Source organism: Oncorhynchus masou, chromosome 23 (assembly GCF_036934945.1).
Source record: "Oncorhynchus masou masou isolate Uvic2021 chromosome 23, UVic_Omas_1.1, whole genome shotgun sequence".
Classification (NCBI taxonomy): domain Eukaryota; kingdom Metazoa; phylum Chordata; class Actinopteri; order Salmoniformes; family Salmonidae; genus Oncorhynchus; species Oncorhynchus masou.
The window spans coordinates 36834850-36852570 of record NC_088234.1 but is presented as its reverse complement, the minus strand read 5'-3'; the positions used below and the strand labels follow the sequence as shown (position 1 = coordinate 36852570).

The 17721-nt window shown below is 41.5% G+C and overlaps 1 protein-coding gene across 2 annotated transcripts in view; it reads right to left on the bottom strand.

The window, feature by feature from the left end:
- The window catches only part of wdr11 (WD repeat domain 11), a 175160-nt gene that overhangs the window by 64330 nt on the left and 93109 nt on the right, over window positions 1-17721 (bottom strand). For both annotated transcript variants that reach the window (XM_064931970.1, XM_064931971.1), the window contains 5 exons: window positions 12845-12951; window positions 10284-10359; window positions 9467-9575; window positions 7566-7690; window positions 5581-5731 (listed from right to left, as the gene is read on the bottom strand). In XM_064931970.1, coding sequence (XP_064788042.1) covers window positions 5581-5731; window positions 7566-7690; window positions 9467-9575; window positions 10284-10359; window positions 12845-12951 — 568 coding nt within the window. The remainder of the gene's footprint in view (window positions 1-5580; window positions 5732-7565; window positions 7691-9466; window positions 9576-10283; window positions 10360-12844; window positions 12952-17721) is intronic.

The window sequence follows — 17721 nt, the reverse complement described above, 5'->3', positions numbered from 1 at the left end:
TCTACAACCCACACAAGTGGCTCAGGTAGTGCAGCTCATCCAGGATGGCACATTAATGCGAGCTGTTGCAAGAAGGTTTGCTGTGTCTGTCAGCGTAGTGTCCAGAGCATGGAGGCGCTACCAGGAGACAGGCCAGTACATCAGGAGACGTGGAGGAGGCCGTAGGAGGGCAACAACCCAGCAGCAGGACCGCTACCTCCGCCTTTGTGCAAGGAGGAGCACTGCCAGAGTCCTGAAAAATGACCTCCAGCAGGCCACAAATGTGCATGTGTCTGCTCAAACGGTCAGAAACAGACTCCATGAGGGTGGTATGAGGGCCCGATGTCCACAGGTGGGGGTTGTGCTTACAGTCCAACACCGTGCAGGATGTTTGGCATTTGCCAGAAAACACCAAGAGGAAGGCATTGATGCTATGGACTGGCTCTCCCGTTCCCCAGACCTGAATCCAATTGAGCACATCTGGGACATCATGTCTCGCTCCATCCACCAATGCTACGTTGCACCACAGGCTGTCCAGGAGTTGTCAGATGCTTTAGTCCAGGTCTGGGAGGAGATCCCTCAGGAGACGTTCCACCACCCCATCAGGAGCATGCCCATGCTTTGTAGGGAGGTCAAAGGCACGTGGAGGCCACACACACTACTGAACCTCATTTAGACTTGTTTTAAGGACATTACATCAAAGTTGGATCAGCCTGTAGTGTGGTTTTCCACTTTAATTTTGAGTGTGACTCCAAATCCAGACCTCCATGGGTTGATAAACTTGATTTCCATTGATAATTTTTGCGTGATTTTGTTGTCAGCACATTCAACTATGTAAAGAAAAAAGTATTCATTCAGATCTAGGATGTGTTATTTTAGTGTTCCCTTTATTTGTTTTGAGCAGTGTATTATAATATTTTTTTTACACATATTTAACCCCTTTTTTGGGGTACTTCCATTGTTTTTAACTGGTACTGGTTACCTTCAAATGAGTCCCATGACACTTATGAGCAAAACCGAGAACAGCATTGTGTTCATGAGTCTCCACTTCCCATAGAGTGGTCACACAATGGTCCAACAGTTTCGGGTGCTAGAGACGTTTTCATGAGTAGAACGATTTTTGTCTCATGGTGCGACAAACACTGCTCCAGCTCTGCCGCCTTTCACCACAGATGTGGAATTGCGACATCGGCAGATCTCTCGCTTAAATTGACAGATTTTGATTTATTTATTATGTTACTTAGATTGACAGGGCGGTGAATCAAATCAACTCTAGGGAGTTAATTACACTTTGGATATTGTGTCAATACAACCAGTCACCACAAATATTCAGTTTTCCTTCCTAACTCAGTTGCCGGAGAGGAAGGAAACCTCCCAGGGATTTCACCATGAGGCCAATTGTGACTTTAAAACAGAGTTGAATGGCTGTAATGAGAACTGAAGACAGAGCAACAACATTGTAATTATTCCACAAGACTAACCTAAATGACAGAGTGAAAATTAGGAAGCAGGTACAGAATAAAAATATTCCAAAACATGCATCCTGTTTGCAATAAGGCACTAAAGTAAAACTGCAACAACAAAAATACTTTATGTCCGGTGCTAATCCAACACATCACTGAGTACCACTCTTAATATTTTCAAGCATGGTGGTGGCTGCATCATGTTACGGGTATGCTTGTCATGGGCAAGGACTAGATAATTTTTTTAGCTTAAAAAGAAACGGAATAGAGCTAAGCACAGGCAAAATCCTAGAGGAAACCCTGTTTCATTCTGCTTTCCAACAGACACTGGGAGACAAATGCACCTTTCAGCAGGACAATAGCCTAAAAACAAGGCCAAATATACACTGGAGTTGCTTACCAAGATGACATTAAATGTTCATTAGTGACCTAGTTACATTTTTTACTTAAATCCGCTTGAAAATCTATGGCAAGACTTGTCTAGCAATGATCAACAACCAACTTGACAGAGCTTGAAGAAATATTGTACAATCCAGGTGTGCAAAGCTCTTATAGACTTACCCAGAAACACTCACAGCTGTAAAATGCTGCCAAAGGTGATTCTAATATGTATTGACTCAGGGGTATCTGACATTTCTGTATTTCATTTTCCCAAGCAATTTGCTATAATTTCACTAATGGATATATAAATCTATTTAATACATGTTTTATTCAGGCTGTAACAACAAAATGTGGAAGAAGTTGAGGGGTATGAGTACTTTCCGAAGGCACTGTACATATTTGTGACAAAACAATTTGAAACACAAAACAAGGAGGGCTTTCTATGCCATTAAAATATCTATCAAATTAGACGCACCAATTAGGATCTGGCAAAAAATATTAAAATAAAAAATTTAACAAATTGCACTATATATGGCAGCGAAGTGTAGGGTCCGATTACAAAACAAGATTTTTCAAAATGGGACAAACACCCAATTAAAATCCTGCATGCAGAATTCTGTAAGAGCATAAACTCGGAACACCACATGCAGAACAGAAATAGGACTAATCCCTCTTGATTAATATCCCCCCAAAACTATAATTTATAAACAGGCTGTACTCATTCTGCCCCCGGTAAGAGATCGAGAAAGAGCTGCATTTTCTGTCATCTATCTAATGGCTGTTTGCTAGGCACAGCAACATCCATCCTAAACTAAATCTACCTCCAGTCACCTTTTTTTATACCCCAAGTTTGTGTTAAACACCTGGAATAGATTCAGTGTGAGTAGGCATAAAAGAAAAAACAGCAATTTGAGGAAGTCAGTCCCGAAGGGAAAACAAAACGACATGAGGAGCCGCAGTACCTCGCCACATAGTGCCGACGATGGTGATGCGCACCCACGTCACAGGCAAGCAAAGTGAGCACAATTCTAACAATGCAGAAAATTCCGACAGGAGATGAACAAAAGCCTGAGTAAGATGACAAGCTCCCATAGCTAAGCTGGAACAATCTGTTAAGGGACTCTGTGAAAGGGTGACTGAGGCAGAGAATCAAGTTAGAACAGTGGAAGATGGGTGCATTCGCACTGACCACCTCTTCTCATACCTGCTACGGAGGGACAGACGGCTCTAGGACAGGTGTGAGGCACTCAAGAAGTTTATGAGGTGCAGCTTGAGATTATGGGGTCGCATAACATTTATAGTGTGCAGTGGGTTGAACACTTACTCAGAGACATGCTGAAACTACCACCAAACTTCCCTTTCTTACTGGAATGGTTTCAAATGTCATCTCATCGGCTTATAAAACATTAGGGCCCAATTAAGGTAATAAGCAAGGCATTCATAGGGTAATTAAGAAAAATAAAGTACTCTTCCAGTTGAAACAACTTGGATGTCAGATTGCATTTATGCAAGAAACACATTTAATCGGATAACGAGCATGAGTAACTGAATAGAACATGAGCTAACTTGCTAGCCATTTCACATCACATCGTTACACCAGCCTAATCTCGCGAGTTGATAGGCTTGAAGTCATAAACAGAAGAGCTGCTAGCAAAACGCACGAAAGTGCTGTTTGAATGAATGCTTATGAGCCTGCTAGTGTCCATTCAGTCAGACTGCTCTATCAAATCATAGACTTAATTATAACATAATAACACACAGAAATACGAGCCTTAGGTCATTAATATGGTCGAATCCGGAAACTATCATCTCAAAAACAAAACATTTATTATTTCAGTGAAATACGGAACCGTTCCGTATTTTATCTAACGGGTGGCATCCATCAGTTTAAATATTCCTGTTACATTGCACAACCTTCAATGTTATGTCATAATTCTGGCAAATTAGTTCGCAATGAGCCAGGCGGCCCAAACTGTTGCATATACACTGACTCGCGTGCAATGAACGCAAGAGACGTGACACAATTTCACCTGGTTAATATTGCCTGCTAACCTGGATTTCTTTTAACTAAATATGCAGGTTTAAAAATATATTACTTCTGTGTATTGATTTTAAGAAAGGCATTGCTGTTTATGGTTAGGTACACGTTGGAGCAACGACAGTCCTTTTTCGCGAATGCGCACTGCATTGATTATATGCAAGCAGGACACGTGAGATAAACTAGTAATATCATCAACCATGTGTATTTATAACTAGTGATTATGATTGATTAAGTTTATTGCTAGCTAGCAACTTACCTTGGCTTCTTACTGCATTCGCCTCGTGAGGCAGGTGGTTAGAGCGTTGGACTAGTTAACCGTAAGGTTGCAAGATTGAATCCCTGAGCTGACAAGGTAAAAATCTGTCGTTCTGCCCCTGAACAAGGCAGTTAATCCACCGTCATTGAAAATAAGATTGTGTCTTGATACTCCCCATCCCGGATCCGGGATCGTGAATACAGCCTCAGGCTCATTAGCATAACGCATCTTAACGATTTTTGAAAATCGCAAATAAAATGAAAATAATACGCCTGCTCTCAAGCTTAGCCTTTTCTTAACAACACTGTCATCTCAGATTTTCAAAATATGCTTTTGAACCATAGCAATTCACTAATTTGTGTAAGAGTATGCTAAGCTAGCTTAGCATTTTGAATAGCATTTAGCACGCAACATTTACACAAAAACCAGATGACCAAATAAATAAAATCATTTACCTTTGAAGAGCTTCAGATGTTTTCAATGAGGAGACTCAGTTACATAGCAAATGTTCAGTTTTTCCTGAAAGAATCTTTGTGTAGGAGAAATCGCTCCGTTTTGTACATCACATTTGGCTACCGAAACGAACTGAAAATTCAGTCACCAACAACGTCAAACTTTTTCCGAATTAACTCCATAATATCGACCGAAACATGGCAAACGTTGTTTGGAATCAATCCTCAAGGTGTTTTTTCACATATCTCTTCATTGATATATCGTTCGTGGAAGCCTGCTTTCTTCTCTGAATTCCATGGAAAAATACTTGCAGCTGAGGTTTGCGCACCAATTTCGGCGCAGGACACCGGGCGGACACCTGGTAAATGTGGTCTCTTATGGTCAATCTTCCAATGATATGCCTACAAATACGTCACAATGCTGCAGACACCTTGGGGAAACGACAGAAAGGGCAGGCTCATTCCTCTCGCATTCACAGCCATATAAGGAGACAATGGAAAACGGAGCCTCAAAAATCCTGCTGATTTCCTGGATGCCGTTTCATCTTGGTTTTGCCTGTAGCTCACGTTCTAGGGCACGCACAGAGAATATCTTTGCAGTTCTGGAAACGTCAGAGTGTTTTCTTTCCAAAGCTATCAATTATATGCATAGTCGAGCATCTTTTCGTGACAAAATATTGCGCTTAAAACGGGCACGTCTTTTTATCCAAAAATGATATAGCGCCCCCAGAGTTTCAACAGGTTAACTGACTTACCTAGTTAAATAAATATTAAATAAAAGGTGTACATTTCTTTTTTTAAGGCAAAATCGGCATCCAAAATTACCGATTTCCCGAATGTTATGAAAACTTGAAATCGGCCCTAATTAATCGGCCATTGCAATTAATCTGACGACCTCTACTGGAGAGTAAAGAGGAGAATGTAGAGTGTAGACTTAGCATGTACAATTACAGTAGCATTAGATCAGCATCCATGAAGGAGAAGATGGGAGAGGAGATTAAGACTCACGTCTGGGGGAATGCGGGCACCGTCTTTGACGGTATTCCCCTCGACAGTGATGTGGTACACCTGTCCGTCTGTGTCTGTGAACACAAAGTGTTCCCTCGCTGAGATGGCCTGGCCTCCTCCCTCCGATTTACTTTCTGCATCCTGCAGAAGACTATAGACACATACAAACACATTTTACGAGTGAGGACCACTGATAAAGCCAGTGCTAGATCAGGGGTTAGCAACACGCAGGGCAAAACCAGACAACATAATTTTTTGTCCCCTATTAGATTTTAGTTTTTGTCAAAAAAAGACAAGGAATTCAGCTAAAAATGTGTTTAATTTAACAAGTCTTTTCCCAAGTATTCCCATAAATAAAAAGTGACCTGATCGTGTCTCAATGTGATCAAGGTATGAAATTGTTATTTTCAAATAAAATGTATTTTTGGACTGAGTTGTGGTCAATTTGCAGTGTACAATATATTATAAATACATTCCGGCCAACGATCATCCACTCATGACTAGATACACTACTGTTCAAAAGTTTGGGGTCACTTAGAAATGTCCTTGTTTTTTTTTTAAAAAAGCACATTTTTTGTCCATTACAAAAATATTAACTTGTTCAGAAAAACAGTGTAGACATGGTTTATATTGTAAATGACTATTGTAAATGGAAACGGCAGATTTTTTTATGGAATATCTACATAGGCGCACAGAGGCCCATTATCAGCAACCATTGCTCTTGTGTTCCAATGGCACGTTGTGCTGGCTATCCAAGTTTATCATTTTAAAAGGCTAATTGATCAAAGAACACCAGTCTTAACGTCAACAGCGAAGAGGCGACTCTGGGACGCTGGTCTTTTAGGCAGAGTTGCAAAGAAAAAGCCATATCTCAGACTGGCCAATAAAAATAAAAGATTAAGATGGGCAAAAGAACACAGACGCTGGACAGAGGAACTCTGCCTAGAAGGCCAGCATCCCGGAGTCGCCTCTTCACTTTTGATGTTGAGACTGGTGTTTTGCAGGTAATATTTAATGGACCTGACATTTGAGGACTTGTGGGGAGTCTTTCTCAAACTAGACACTAAAGTACTTGTCCTCTTGCTCAGTTGTGCACCGGGGCTTCCCACTCTTTCTATTCTGGTTACAGCCAGTTTGCACTGTTCTGTGATGGGAGGAATACACAGCATCGTACGAGATCTTCAGTTTCTTGGCAAATTCTCGAATGGAATAGCCTTCATTTCTGAGAACAAGGTCAGACTGACGAGTTTCAGAAGAAAGGTCTTTCTTTTTGAGCCTGCAATCGAGCCCACAAATGCTGATGCTCCAGATACTCAACAAGTTTTATTGCTTCTTTAAATCAGGACAACAGTTTTTAGTTGTGCTAACATAATTGCAAATGATCAATATGCCTTTTAAAATGATACACTTGGATTAGCTAACACAACGTGGCATTGGAACACAGGAGTGATGGTTGCTGATAATGGGCCTCTATATACTTATGCAGATATTCCATCCAGCTGCAATAGTCATTTACAACATTAACAATGTCTACACTGTATTTCTGATCAATTTGATGTTATTTTAATGGACACATTTTTTTGCTATTCTAAGTGACCCCAAACTTTTGAAAGGTAGTGTACGTGTTCATGAGAGACCTTCCCATAGAGGGGTCATAATAATGCAAATTAATTACTTAAAAATCATACAATGTGATTTACTGGATTTTTGTTTTAGATTCCGTCTCTCACAGTTGAAGTGTACCTATGATAAAAATGACAGACCTCTGCAAAATCGGCAGTGTTTCAAATACTTGTTCTCCCCACTGTACCTACACCACGTCTCACCCCGAGAAACACACACACAATATTATGAAAGACACATCGAGAATGTTCAATGAATTTATGATGAGTAGGGCCAGGAGTTTTTTTCTGACCATTTGGCAAAACTCTAGGTCTTAGTGCTGAGGTGCAACCCACCCCCCTTCATGCCCCCTGCTCTCTGACCTGATAACGGAGGACTCCACGCTGCTCTGCTCGGTGTCAGACAGAGTGGTATATCTGGCCATGGCCTCCCGTGCTAACAACTGTTTCTTCTTCAGACTCTTCAGATTGTGGGAGGGGGACCACTCCTGCACACACAAACGCAAAAAGTGCATGACCCACACAGACACACACACAAAGTTCATGGAGATTTCTTCAGCTGCCTGACATCTTGAAGAACACGATTGTTGGTGGACAAACGTTGAGATTTTTTTTTTTTTTTAATCATACATTTTCTTTGGAACCACACCCACAAATTCACAAAAGAGCTCCACTCTTTCCCATACCCTGTTTCATCATTCAGGATTGCGGCCAAAACAACTGCCCCATTTTGCCCGGAGGGTGCAATCAATGTGGAAATGAGCAGGCAGTAAGGGGCTGGGGAGAAAATGTATTATTAACGTTACTGTGGCTGCTATTTGCAGTGTCTCAGACTTTCCAGCCCACATCACTCTCCATTTATCCGTTTTTCTTGGGACTAATGTAGCGACGTCCTTGCTGAGAGAGGATAACTTTCCCAACTAATCTTCCAAATTGAAAATATAAAAATATGTGTACACAGGAGTACAGTGCATTCAGAAGTATTCACACCCCTTGACCTTTCCACATTTTGCTACATTACAGCCTTATTCGAAAATTTCTGAAATTAAATGTTTCCCTCAATCTACACACAATACCCCATTATGACAAAGAACTGGTTTTAGATTTTATTGTAAACATATAAAAATTATAAAAAAACTGAGATATTACATTTACATTAGTATTCAGACCCTTTACTCAGTACTTTGTTGAAACACCTTTGGCAGCGATTACAGACTTCAGTCTTCTTGGGTATGACGCTACAAGCTTGGTACACCTGTATTTGTGGAGTTTCTCCCATTCTTTTCTGCAGATCCTCTCAAGCTCTGTCAGGTTGGATGGGGAGCGTTGGTCTCTCCAGAGGTGTTAGATCAGGTTCAAATCTGGGCTCTGGCTGGGCCATTCAAGGACATGCAGACTTGTCCCAAAGCCACTCCTGCATTGTTTTAGCTGTGTGCATAGGGTCATTGTCCTGTTGTAAGGTGAACCTTCGCCACAGTCTGAGGTCCTGAGGAATCTGGAGCAGGTTTTCATCAATGATCTCTACGTACTTTGCTCCGTTCATCTTTCCCTTGATCCTGACTAATGTTCCAGTCCCTACCGTTGAAAATCATCCCCACAGCATGATGCTGCCACCACCATGCTTCACCATAGGGATGGTGCCAGGTTTCCTCCAGATGTGTCGCTTGGCATTTAGGCCAAAGAGTTCAATCTTGGATTTTCACACCAGAGAATCTTGTTTCTCACAGTCATTGAGTCCTTTAGGTACCTTTTGGCAAAATCCAAGTGGACTGTCATGTGCCTTTTACTAAGGAGTGGCATCAATCTGACCAATCTACCATAAATGCCTGATTGGTGGAGTACTGCAGAGATGGTTGTCTTTCTGGAAGATTCTCCCATCACTAGAGAAGAAAGTTGGAGTTCTTTCAGATTGACCATTGGGTTCTTGGTCACCTAATTGACCAATTTCCTCCTACCCCAATTGCTCAGTTTGTCCAGGCGGCCAGCTCTAACAAGAGTCTTGGGTGGTTCCAACCTATTTTTAGTTTTGTCATCATTATGTAGAACTGTGTGTAGATTGATGATAATTTAAAAAAATAAATATTTTAGAAAAGGCTGTAATGTAACAAAATGTGTAAAAAGTAAAGTGGTCTGAATACTTTCCGAACGCACTGGATAGACACAGAATAATCAACACAAAGACTCTTGGAGAGTATTGCCTCAGTTTGCAATGCCTATGTATATGCATGTATGCTATGGTGTTTCTGTGTGTGTGTGTTCAGTACCAGTGCAGTTACAGTGGGGAAGTTCTTGGCCATCTCTCGTAGCAGGGTGCCGGTCCTGACATCCCACAGCTCCAGAGGCTTGTCTCTGAACACCACCACCAGGTACTGCCTGTAGGGTACAACATACACACCGCAGTACAGGAACATCACAGTCTGTACCATCAAAATCATCCCTATGTGCTCTATGGGACACTTTCTCAAAGACACACATATCCGTACACACGCAAGCAAGCACAAACAGATTTCAAACATCCATTCTTTGTGTGAAGGGTGCCCTGTGCTGTCCTGGAGTTCATGCTGTTCTAGGGAAAGAACAAATAGCATCAGAATATAAATTAGATCTCAGGGAACAGAGACAAAGAGCAGAAGCATTACACTGCTACAGTACTTTGTCTGAAGTTTCATTAAGGGTACTTTGTCCTGATGAGACAGCTGAGCCCTTGCAAAGGTAAATCTCTCACCCTCCCTCTTTGTCTAACACTCTCTTTACCCCTCACAATCTCTGGCTCGCCCTTTCTCTCAATCCCTCCCTCCCCTCCCTTCCCTCCTTCATGCATGCACGCAGAGAGCTCTTTAGAGGGCCTTTAGCCATCAAAAGCATGTGCTTCTGACAACAGCTCAGTAGCAGAAACAGAATGAGAGAGTATGCCCTGAACAATTAAAGGAAATGGATATCCCTTGACGGCACATAGGCTTAATAAAAAAAACACCCGGTGGGGAGACAAAGAAAGAGGCGACAGTGGCAGTTAAGGTGAAGGGTGTGTGTGCATACGTGAGTGTGGCAGGTGTAAAGAGTGGCTGTGTGTAGGGGACTCACTTCAGATGAGACACTTTCATCATCTCAATGGCAGGCTCGTCATTCCCCTGTTCGCCTCGGAATGCAAAGCACCTGCCTGGGAGAGGAGAGGAAGGAGAGATCGAGAGAAAAATAGAGCATGAAATCATTCAACATCCTGGTCATTTATATAGTATCTAAAGAGTATAGGGCCTAAGATGGATCCCTGGGGAACCCCTGCATTACAGTTGTAAGACGTGGTGGTATTAACTTTGATTTTACACCAGCTAAGAGAATGTGCCACTATAGATCTGCTGCAGCGAACTTATTTTACTCACAAACAATATAATATTCTCATGAATCAAGTGTCCCTTAACTACTCAAAATGGCAGAAGGCAAAAACAAGAATACACCTCAGTTGTACTCTACTACACCAAAAAAATGCTGATGCACTTTGCAGAGTACATTAAAGGAGGATGCCTGTAAAATGTACGAGTGAGAGAGCACAGCAACCCAAACTAAGCACAAGTAGGAGAGGTGGGAACTCCAAACAACTGCCTAAGATGTTTGTTGCAGGGGCAAAAGGGACGCAGATGAAGTGACACAAGGCAAGATTGCAGGTGAAGAGACTGGGGAGTAGTGTCTGTGTCTCTGCCTGTCTGTGTCTCTGCCTGTCTGTGTCTCTGCCTGTCGTCTGTGTCTCTGCCTGTCTGTGTCTCTGCCTGTCTGTGTCTCTGCCTGTCTGTGTCTCTGCCTGTGTGTGCGCGTCACCCACAGCTTCTGATCACCGTCTCAATTACTGTTATCAGGACGGAGAAACCAGACACGTGCTTTTACTCACACGGAAAAATTCCAAACAAAAGAAAATTATAACATGATAACAAATGACGATGATGAAATAAACTAAAACTAGTTTCTCACACGTGTAGCAGGTTATGAACTCTGCAAGCAACGTTTCCACTCCGAGAATGACAACGGTAAATGACTGTAATGAATACATGCATTAACATAAATGAATGTAACCAAATGACAGGGATTGACTGCACATTTACTACTGGAGAGAAACGTAACTATATATTCGCCACACACCCCTCCCCAAAATATTTTACATGCTTTTCACTGACAGCTGCAACTCAATAATCAGCTAGGTCTATTGCGTGCTGCCCAAATTGTGGGGTTCCCAAATAGGCATAGGTCTACGAGCTTGTGATTTGAAACAATCCACAGCAATTGTTTTTAAAGAAGATAATAATACTCAATTCCTCTGTGGCCAAGTCATGCTTTCTGGTGAAGTATTTTATTCATGTTTAGACAGGAGTAATTATAGCATTTTGGCCAATTTATTTCCATTTACTTCCCTATTGGACCCACCTCTATGCCATTTTTCGCCTGTTCTATCGCCTGTTTTCATTTCAAATGTATTGTCCAGAAGCCAAAGGCACAAAGACTCCCCCCTCATTCTAAGTTCTAACACATTCTAACACAGACTTTCATCTCTGTGACATCTGGAACCGCTATAAGGTGCACTGTTTAGAATGGTGTTCAGAAGGCAAATGTTTGAAAATTATGTTTTACTGGCTTCTTCATCACGAGTTACATGTTCTGTTAAGATGCATTACAATAATCCAATATGTGATTTCTCTCATTCTGAGCACCGTGGGCGGACGCTCTAATGGGTTATGCACCCAATGCATATGGGTCCGGTAAATTTCTCAAATGGCCGGTAAATTTCAATTCTTCCCGGTCACGATGTCCGGCGCCACAAGTATTGTCAGCAGAAAAAACCTTGTAAGTCCTTTGAATTCTAATGTGGCTGGGCCAAACACCAAACCTAATGCTCTGGCCTGTTCAATTCTATTTATCCAGCCTGGGTGTCGTAAGTGAGTGGCTCACCCTTCAACTGAACTGTGGAAAAGGCTTGGCTGGTGCTGAAACAAGAACGGACCCCAAATTAATTGTGTTTGTCATTTTCCCTGTCTCCTGAGCTCTCCATCTCTTGCATACTATATGGTCATCCCTGTATCCTCTCACAAACTCTTCTTCTCCTTATTCCTCTCTCTCCTTTCCTTTCCTTTCCCCTCACCATCTCTCTGAGCTTGACTTGATAAGTACAGTATTTCCCTGCTGGGATCCCAGTCATTAAGACAAGTTTCAACAGGGGAGAGAAACATTGGGGCAGTGTGCAATACAATTTCACTGCCAGCCCTGACACACTCCAGCTGTGTTTTCACAGTGTAATGGAGAGTGTTTAGACTTGAACGTGTATCCCTAGAGAGCTATGGGGAGGGAAGTCTCGAGTGGCGCAACAGTCTAAGGTACTGCATCTCATTGCTAGAAGCATCACTACAGGCACCCTGGTTCAAATCAAGGCTGAATCATAACCAGCCGTGATTGGGAGTCCCATAGGGCAGCGCACAACTGGCCCAGCGTCTTCCAGGTTTGGCCGGAGTAGGCGGCCAAACCTGAAAAAAAAAGTGCCTTAGAGTAACACAGAAAGGATTGTGCATGTTTGTGTGCATTATGGCATGCGTGCATGTGTAGACCTTGAGAGTATAGATGTGTGTGTGCAAGTGAGTGCATACGTGCCCATGTGCACAACTCACCAGTGGGAAGGTCGACATGCTGAAGCTCATTCCTCACCAGTCCAGCATTGTTGGGGGTTGAAGTGGCAAAGGAGAGGAAGCTGGTGAGACTGACCCATTCTATGCCTCTGCAGAAGACACATTGAAAGTCCCGTTAAAAAAAATACATTAACATGCCTCATCAGCCTTTGTCTGATGAGTTAGTTTTCCATCTACATTTCACTCAAACCTTTATAGAAATAAAAAACAAATCTCCGAAAATAGCTGTGCAGCGATGCTCCCCATCCAAACTGACAGAGCTTGAGATGATCTGCAGAGAAGAATGGGAGAAGCTCCCCAAATACAGGTGTGCCATGCATCACACCAAAGAAGACTCAAGGCTATAACCTGACAAAGGTGCTTCAACAAAGTACTGAGTATAGGGTCTGAATACTTACACTACCGTTCAAAAGTTTGGGGTCACTTATAAATGTCCTTGTTTTTGAAGAAGAAAAAAAATCATATCAAATTGATCAGAAATACAGTGTAGACGTTGTTAATGTTGTAAATTACTATTGTAGCTGGAAACAGCTGACTTTACTGGAATATCTACATAGGCCCATTATCAGCAACCATCACTCATGTGTTCCAATGGAACGCTGTGTTAGCTAATCCAAGTTTATCATTTTAAAAGGCTAATTGATCATTAGAAAACACTTTTAATTATGTTAGCACAGCTGAAAACTGTTGTCGTTATTAAAGAAGCAATACAACTGGCCTTCATTAGACTAGTTCAGTATCTGGAGCAGCATCTGCAGGTTCAATTACAGGCTCAAAATGGCCGGAAACAAATAACTTTCTTCTGAAACTCGTCAGTCTATTATTGTTCTGAGAAATGAAGGCTATTCCATGAGAGAAATTGCCAAGAAACTGAAGATCTCGTACAACGCTGTGTTACTCGCTTCACAGAACAGCACAAAATGGGTCTAACCAGAATAGAAAGAGGAGTGGGAGGCCCCGGTGCTCAACTGAGGAAGAGGACAAGTACATTAGAGTGTCTAGTTTGAGAAACAGACACCTTTACAAGTCCTCAACTGGCAGCTTCATTAAATAGTACTCGCAAAACACCAGTTTCAACGTCAACAGTGAAGAGGCGACTCCGGAATCCTGGACCTCTAGGCAGAGTTCCTCTGTCCAGTGTCTGGTGTTATTTTGCCCATCTTAATCTTTTATTGGCCAGTCTGAGATAGGGCTTTTTCTTTACAACTCTGCCAAGAAGGCCAGCATTCCGAAGTCGCCTCTTCACTGTTATCATTTGACTGTGTGTCTTTTGACCGTACTAGGTGGATGGGGTATTTTTTATTTGTTGTTATAATAGTAAGCTGTTACCATGTTCCATCACATATGCTTTCTGATTCATAGTTGTAACAAAGGCACTCCTCTAATAAAATTGATTGTTTTTACATATTTATTTCAAATAAGATACAAATCGTATTCTAATGTTACCCAAGGCCTTCATAAACTCAACCAAATTATTATTTTTGCTATAGCATAAGTGACCTGATTCAGGAAACTAGGCGTATATCACAAGTTACGACTTCACAGGAGAGCCGTTTGAAAGTGAAACGTGTGTTTTTAATAACATGCATTTTTTTGGCAGAAATGCCTTCTCAAACGTGAACTTTGATGTGTCTTAATAACAAACTTGTATGCCATCTGTAAATAGGACTACAATTGTTCAATTACGAGCCTAGTTGGTTTAGCCACAGAAAAAGTCAGCAACCTTCACGCTAGCCATGATTGGCTGAGATAATGAGTGGGCTGGACATGCCGAGAGTTTGGGTTGTTCTGCGGTGTTGCATCTTGTGTCTATAAAATTAGCTTCTCGTTATGTGTAGATAATCCTTTCTACTGCAGTTCTCTCTAAATATATAACGTTAGCCATGGAGAACTGCAAATATGAGGTTACTGCTCTCAAAAACATTGCTGCCCTGAACTTATCAGGCGCTATCGACAAAGGTCAGTGGGAAAACATTGTAATGGACTTCTTTCTGGAGGACGATCATGCCATCCTGACTCTGAAAATTTTATAAAAGGGGTTGCAGTCTGCCTTGAAGCTTTCATCCATGTACATGGGAAAGAATCTAGCTACAGTTTCAGATATTATACCTTTATAATTTTGTCAGAAAGTTGTTTTCATTGCAAGTTAAAGCTTGTTGTTAGCTAGCCAGCTGGAGTGTGATGACTGGCTTGCTAGCTGACATTAAACCTATTTGGTTAACTTTAGCAAGCTATGACAATCGGTTTGTATTGCTAGTAACGTTACTCTATGGTTTGTGATTTTAGTTAAATTTTTAGAGAGCGTTACATGTCTAAACAAAAGTCCCCAAGTTAAAGCTTGCAGTTAGCTAGCTAACGTTAGCGGAGGTTAGATGGCTGGCTTGCTAGCTAACATTAACTTACACGTATGAAGTGTGTGTAATGCTAGTGATGTTTTCTCAATGTAATTTCGCATTGCTAATGTATAGCCTAATGTCAGCTAGCTAACATTGAACCTATTTGGTTAATTTTAGCTAGCTATGACAATCGGTTTGTATTGCTAGTTAAAGCTTGCTGTTAGCTAGCCAGCTAACATTATATGGCTGGCTAGCTAGCTAACATTACATGTATGAACTGTGTGTAGTGATGTTCTCAGAATGCCATTTCATATCTAATGTATATTAATGCTCAAATATTTGTATCTGGAATTTGTCTTTCAGCATCTGTTGAATATGCCTGACTCTACTCCACCAATCATACAAGGAGAATGGCCTAATGAGAGCATCAAAAAGAGAGCTGGCCCAAGCAAGCACAGGTTACATCTGAAGCATGAGGACGTGCAGCGAGTGGTGAACTTCAAGAATTATACTGAGGATAATGCAATAGTATTACCAGGAATCCACCCAGGCCACAAACACTTTGGTGGAAAACGGCTGCTATCCCATGTTTATTTTTTTTATTTTACCTTTATTTTACTAGGCAAGTCAGTTAAGAACAAATTCTTATTTTCAATGACGGCCTAGGAACAGTGGGTTAACTGCCTGTTCAGGGGCAAAACGACAGATTTGTACTTGTCAGCTCTGGGGTTTGAACTTGCAACCTTCCGGTTACTAGTCCAACGCTCTAACCACTAGGCTACCCTGCCGCCCCGTGACAAAAGCAGCAGTGTGGCGTCTCTACAAGGTATCGATGACAACACTTGGTATCTAAAACATAAACACATTTTGATTGTTTTTTGGGATAGGGTGCAGCATTTTCACTTTTGGATGAATAGCGTGCCCAGACTGAACTGACTCCTACTCTGTCCCAGATGCTAATATATGCATATTATTATTAGTATTGGATAGAAAACACTCTGAAGTTTCTAAAACTGTTTGAATGATGTCTGTGAGTATAACAGAACTCATATGGCAGGCAAAAACCGGAGAATAAATCCAAAAAGGAAGTGAGAAATTGATTTTCAAAACAATGCCTATTGAAATCCCAGCGAGATATGAATGAGGATGCACTTCCTAGGACTTCCACTAGATGTCACCATCTTTAGAAACTGGTTTGAGGATTCTACTATAAAGGAGGGGCTCATAATAGCTCTTTGAGTGAGTGGTCTGGCAGAGAGACTCGGTCTCATAACGCGCGCTCCCGACAGAGTTTGCTCTAGTTCCAATGCTCTTCTTCAGACAATGAAATTCTCTGGTTGGAACCTTATTGATGATTTATGTTAATGTGTGAAAGTTACATATTTCTAAAATATTTTTGAATTTCGCGCGCTGCCTTTTCAGCGGAATGTTGTCGAGAGGGTTCAACTGCACTAGAAAGGTTAATTGACCTCAAAAATGATTGGCACTGCTTTTATTGATCTCACATTATTTCTGTATTTTTCAGAGGTATGTGTCGTCAGGCTGTCTTCCTTCAGGAATCTGTGGAGAAAATTGCTGCCCCACTTCTCAAGCACTAAGCCCTGGACAGACCTGTGCTGGCAGTGCCAGAGGAACAACTATCAGGTCTTCAGATCTGCCAATCTGCCAGAAGCTGTTAAGTGTTCAAATAATTTATAAAGGTTGAAGATAAATGATTAAATAATTCTACCCAGAAAATTAACCATCAGGGATTAAAGCTTATGTAGCATAGACAAGGAGTAATTAAAGCTGATAAACATATGTCCAAATAGGTTGGACTGGGGAAGAGAGGAATGTATGTGTGTTCCGAAAGAAAACAAAGTGAATCCTTAACCTATGTTTGAACCGACCCGGCTCTAACTCTGGGGAGATAAGAGAGGACAAGGAGTACCCCTCCAGGTTTCCCTTATCTTGAGGGGAATGTAACTGTCAGTTGGGTAGTGATCAACTGTGGTGAGAATTGTAGAGAAGTAGATAGGATAGCTCTCCTAATGATAGCGTGTATGTATCTGCGTAGGTTAAGAGAATGTTATAAAAGGAATATCTTTGTATATGCACGGGAGAGCTTTCGCGAATAAACTTGGAATTGACCAATTGTGAGCTGGGATTTCTGTCTGTTTCATTTAAACCAGAACTTTACACACGCTGGGTTGCAGATCAATTAAAATAATTGAAATATATTTAAATTGAAAACAAAATTCTATATCAGTAAGCCAAGATGAAGAAGCAAGAGCAGCATCTCCTGCTTGTTCAGAGTGACCGGTCGGTCTACCAGATGGTTGCTGACTGCAAGACCACCTGTGAAGACTGCAGTTGTCTCTGGGGGCCCTACTGAACGAGCAAGCTTGGATTTTGCTCAACAAGTAAGCCACATTTGCTCCTTTATACCGATTAAGGACATAGATGGATGTATAGATATACACAAAAAATAATATATATATGGGAGGCAGGCAAATACCTTTCACTGAGCTGTGTAAAGACAGA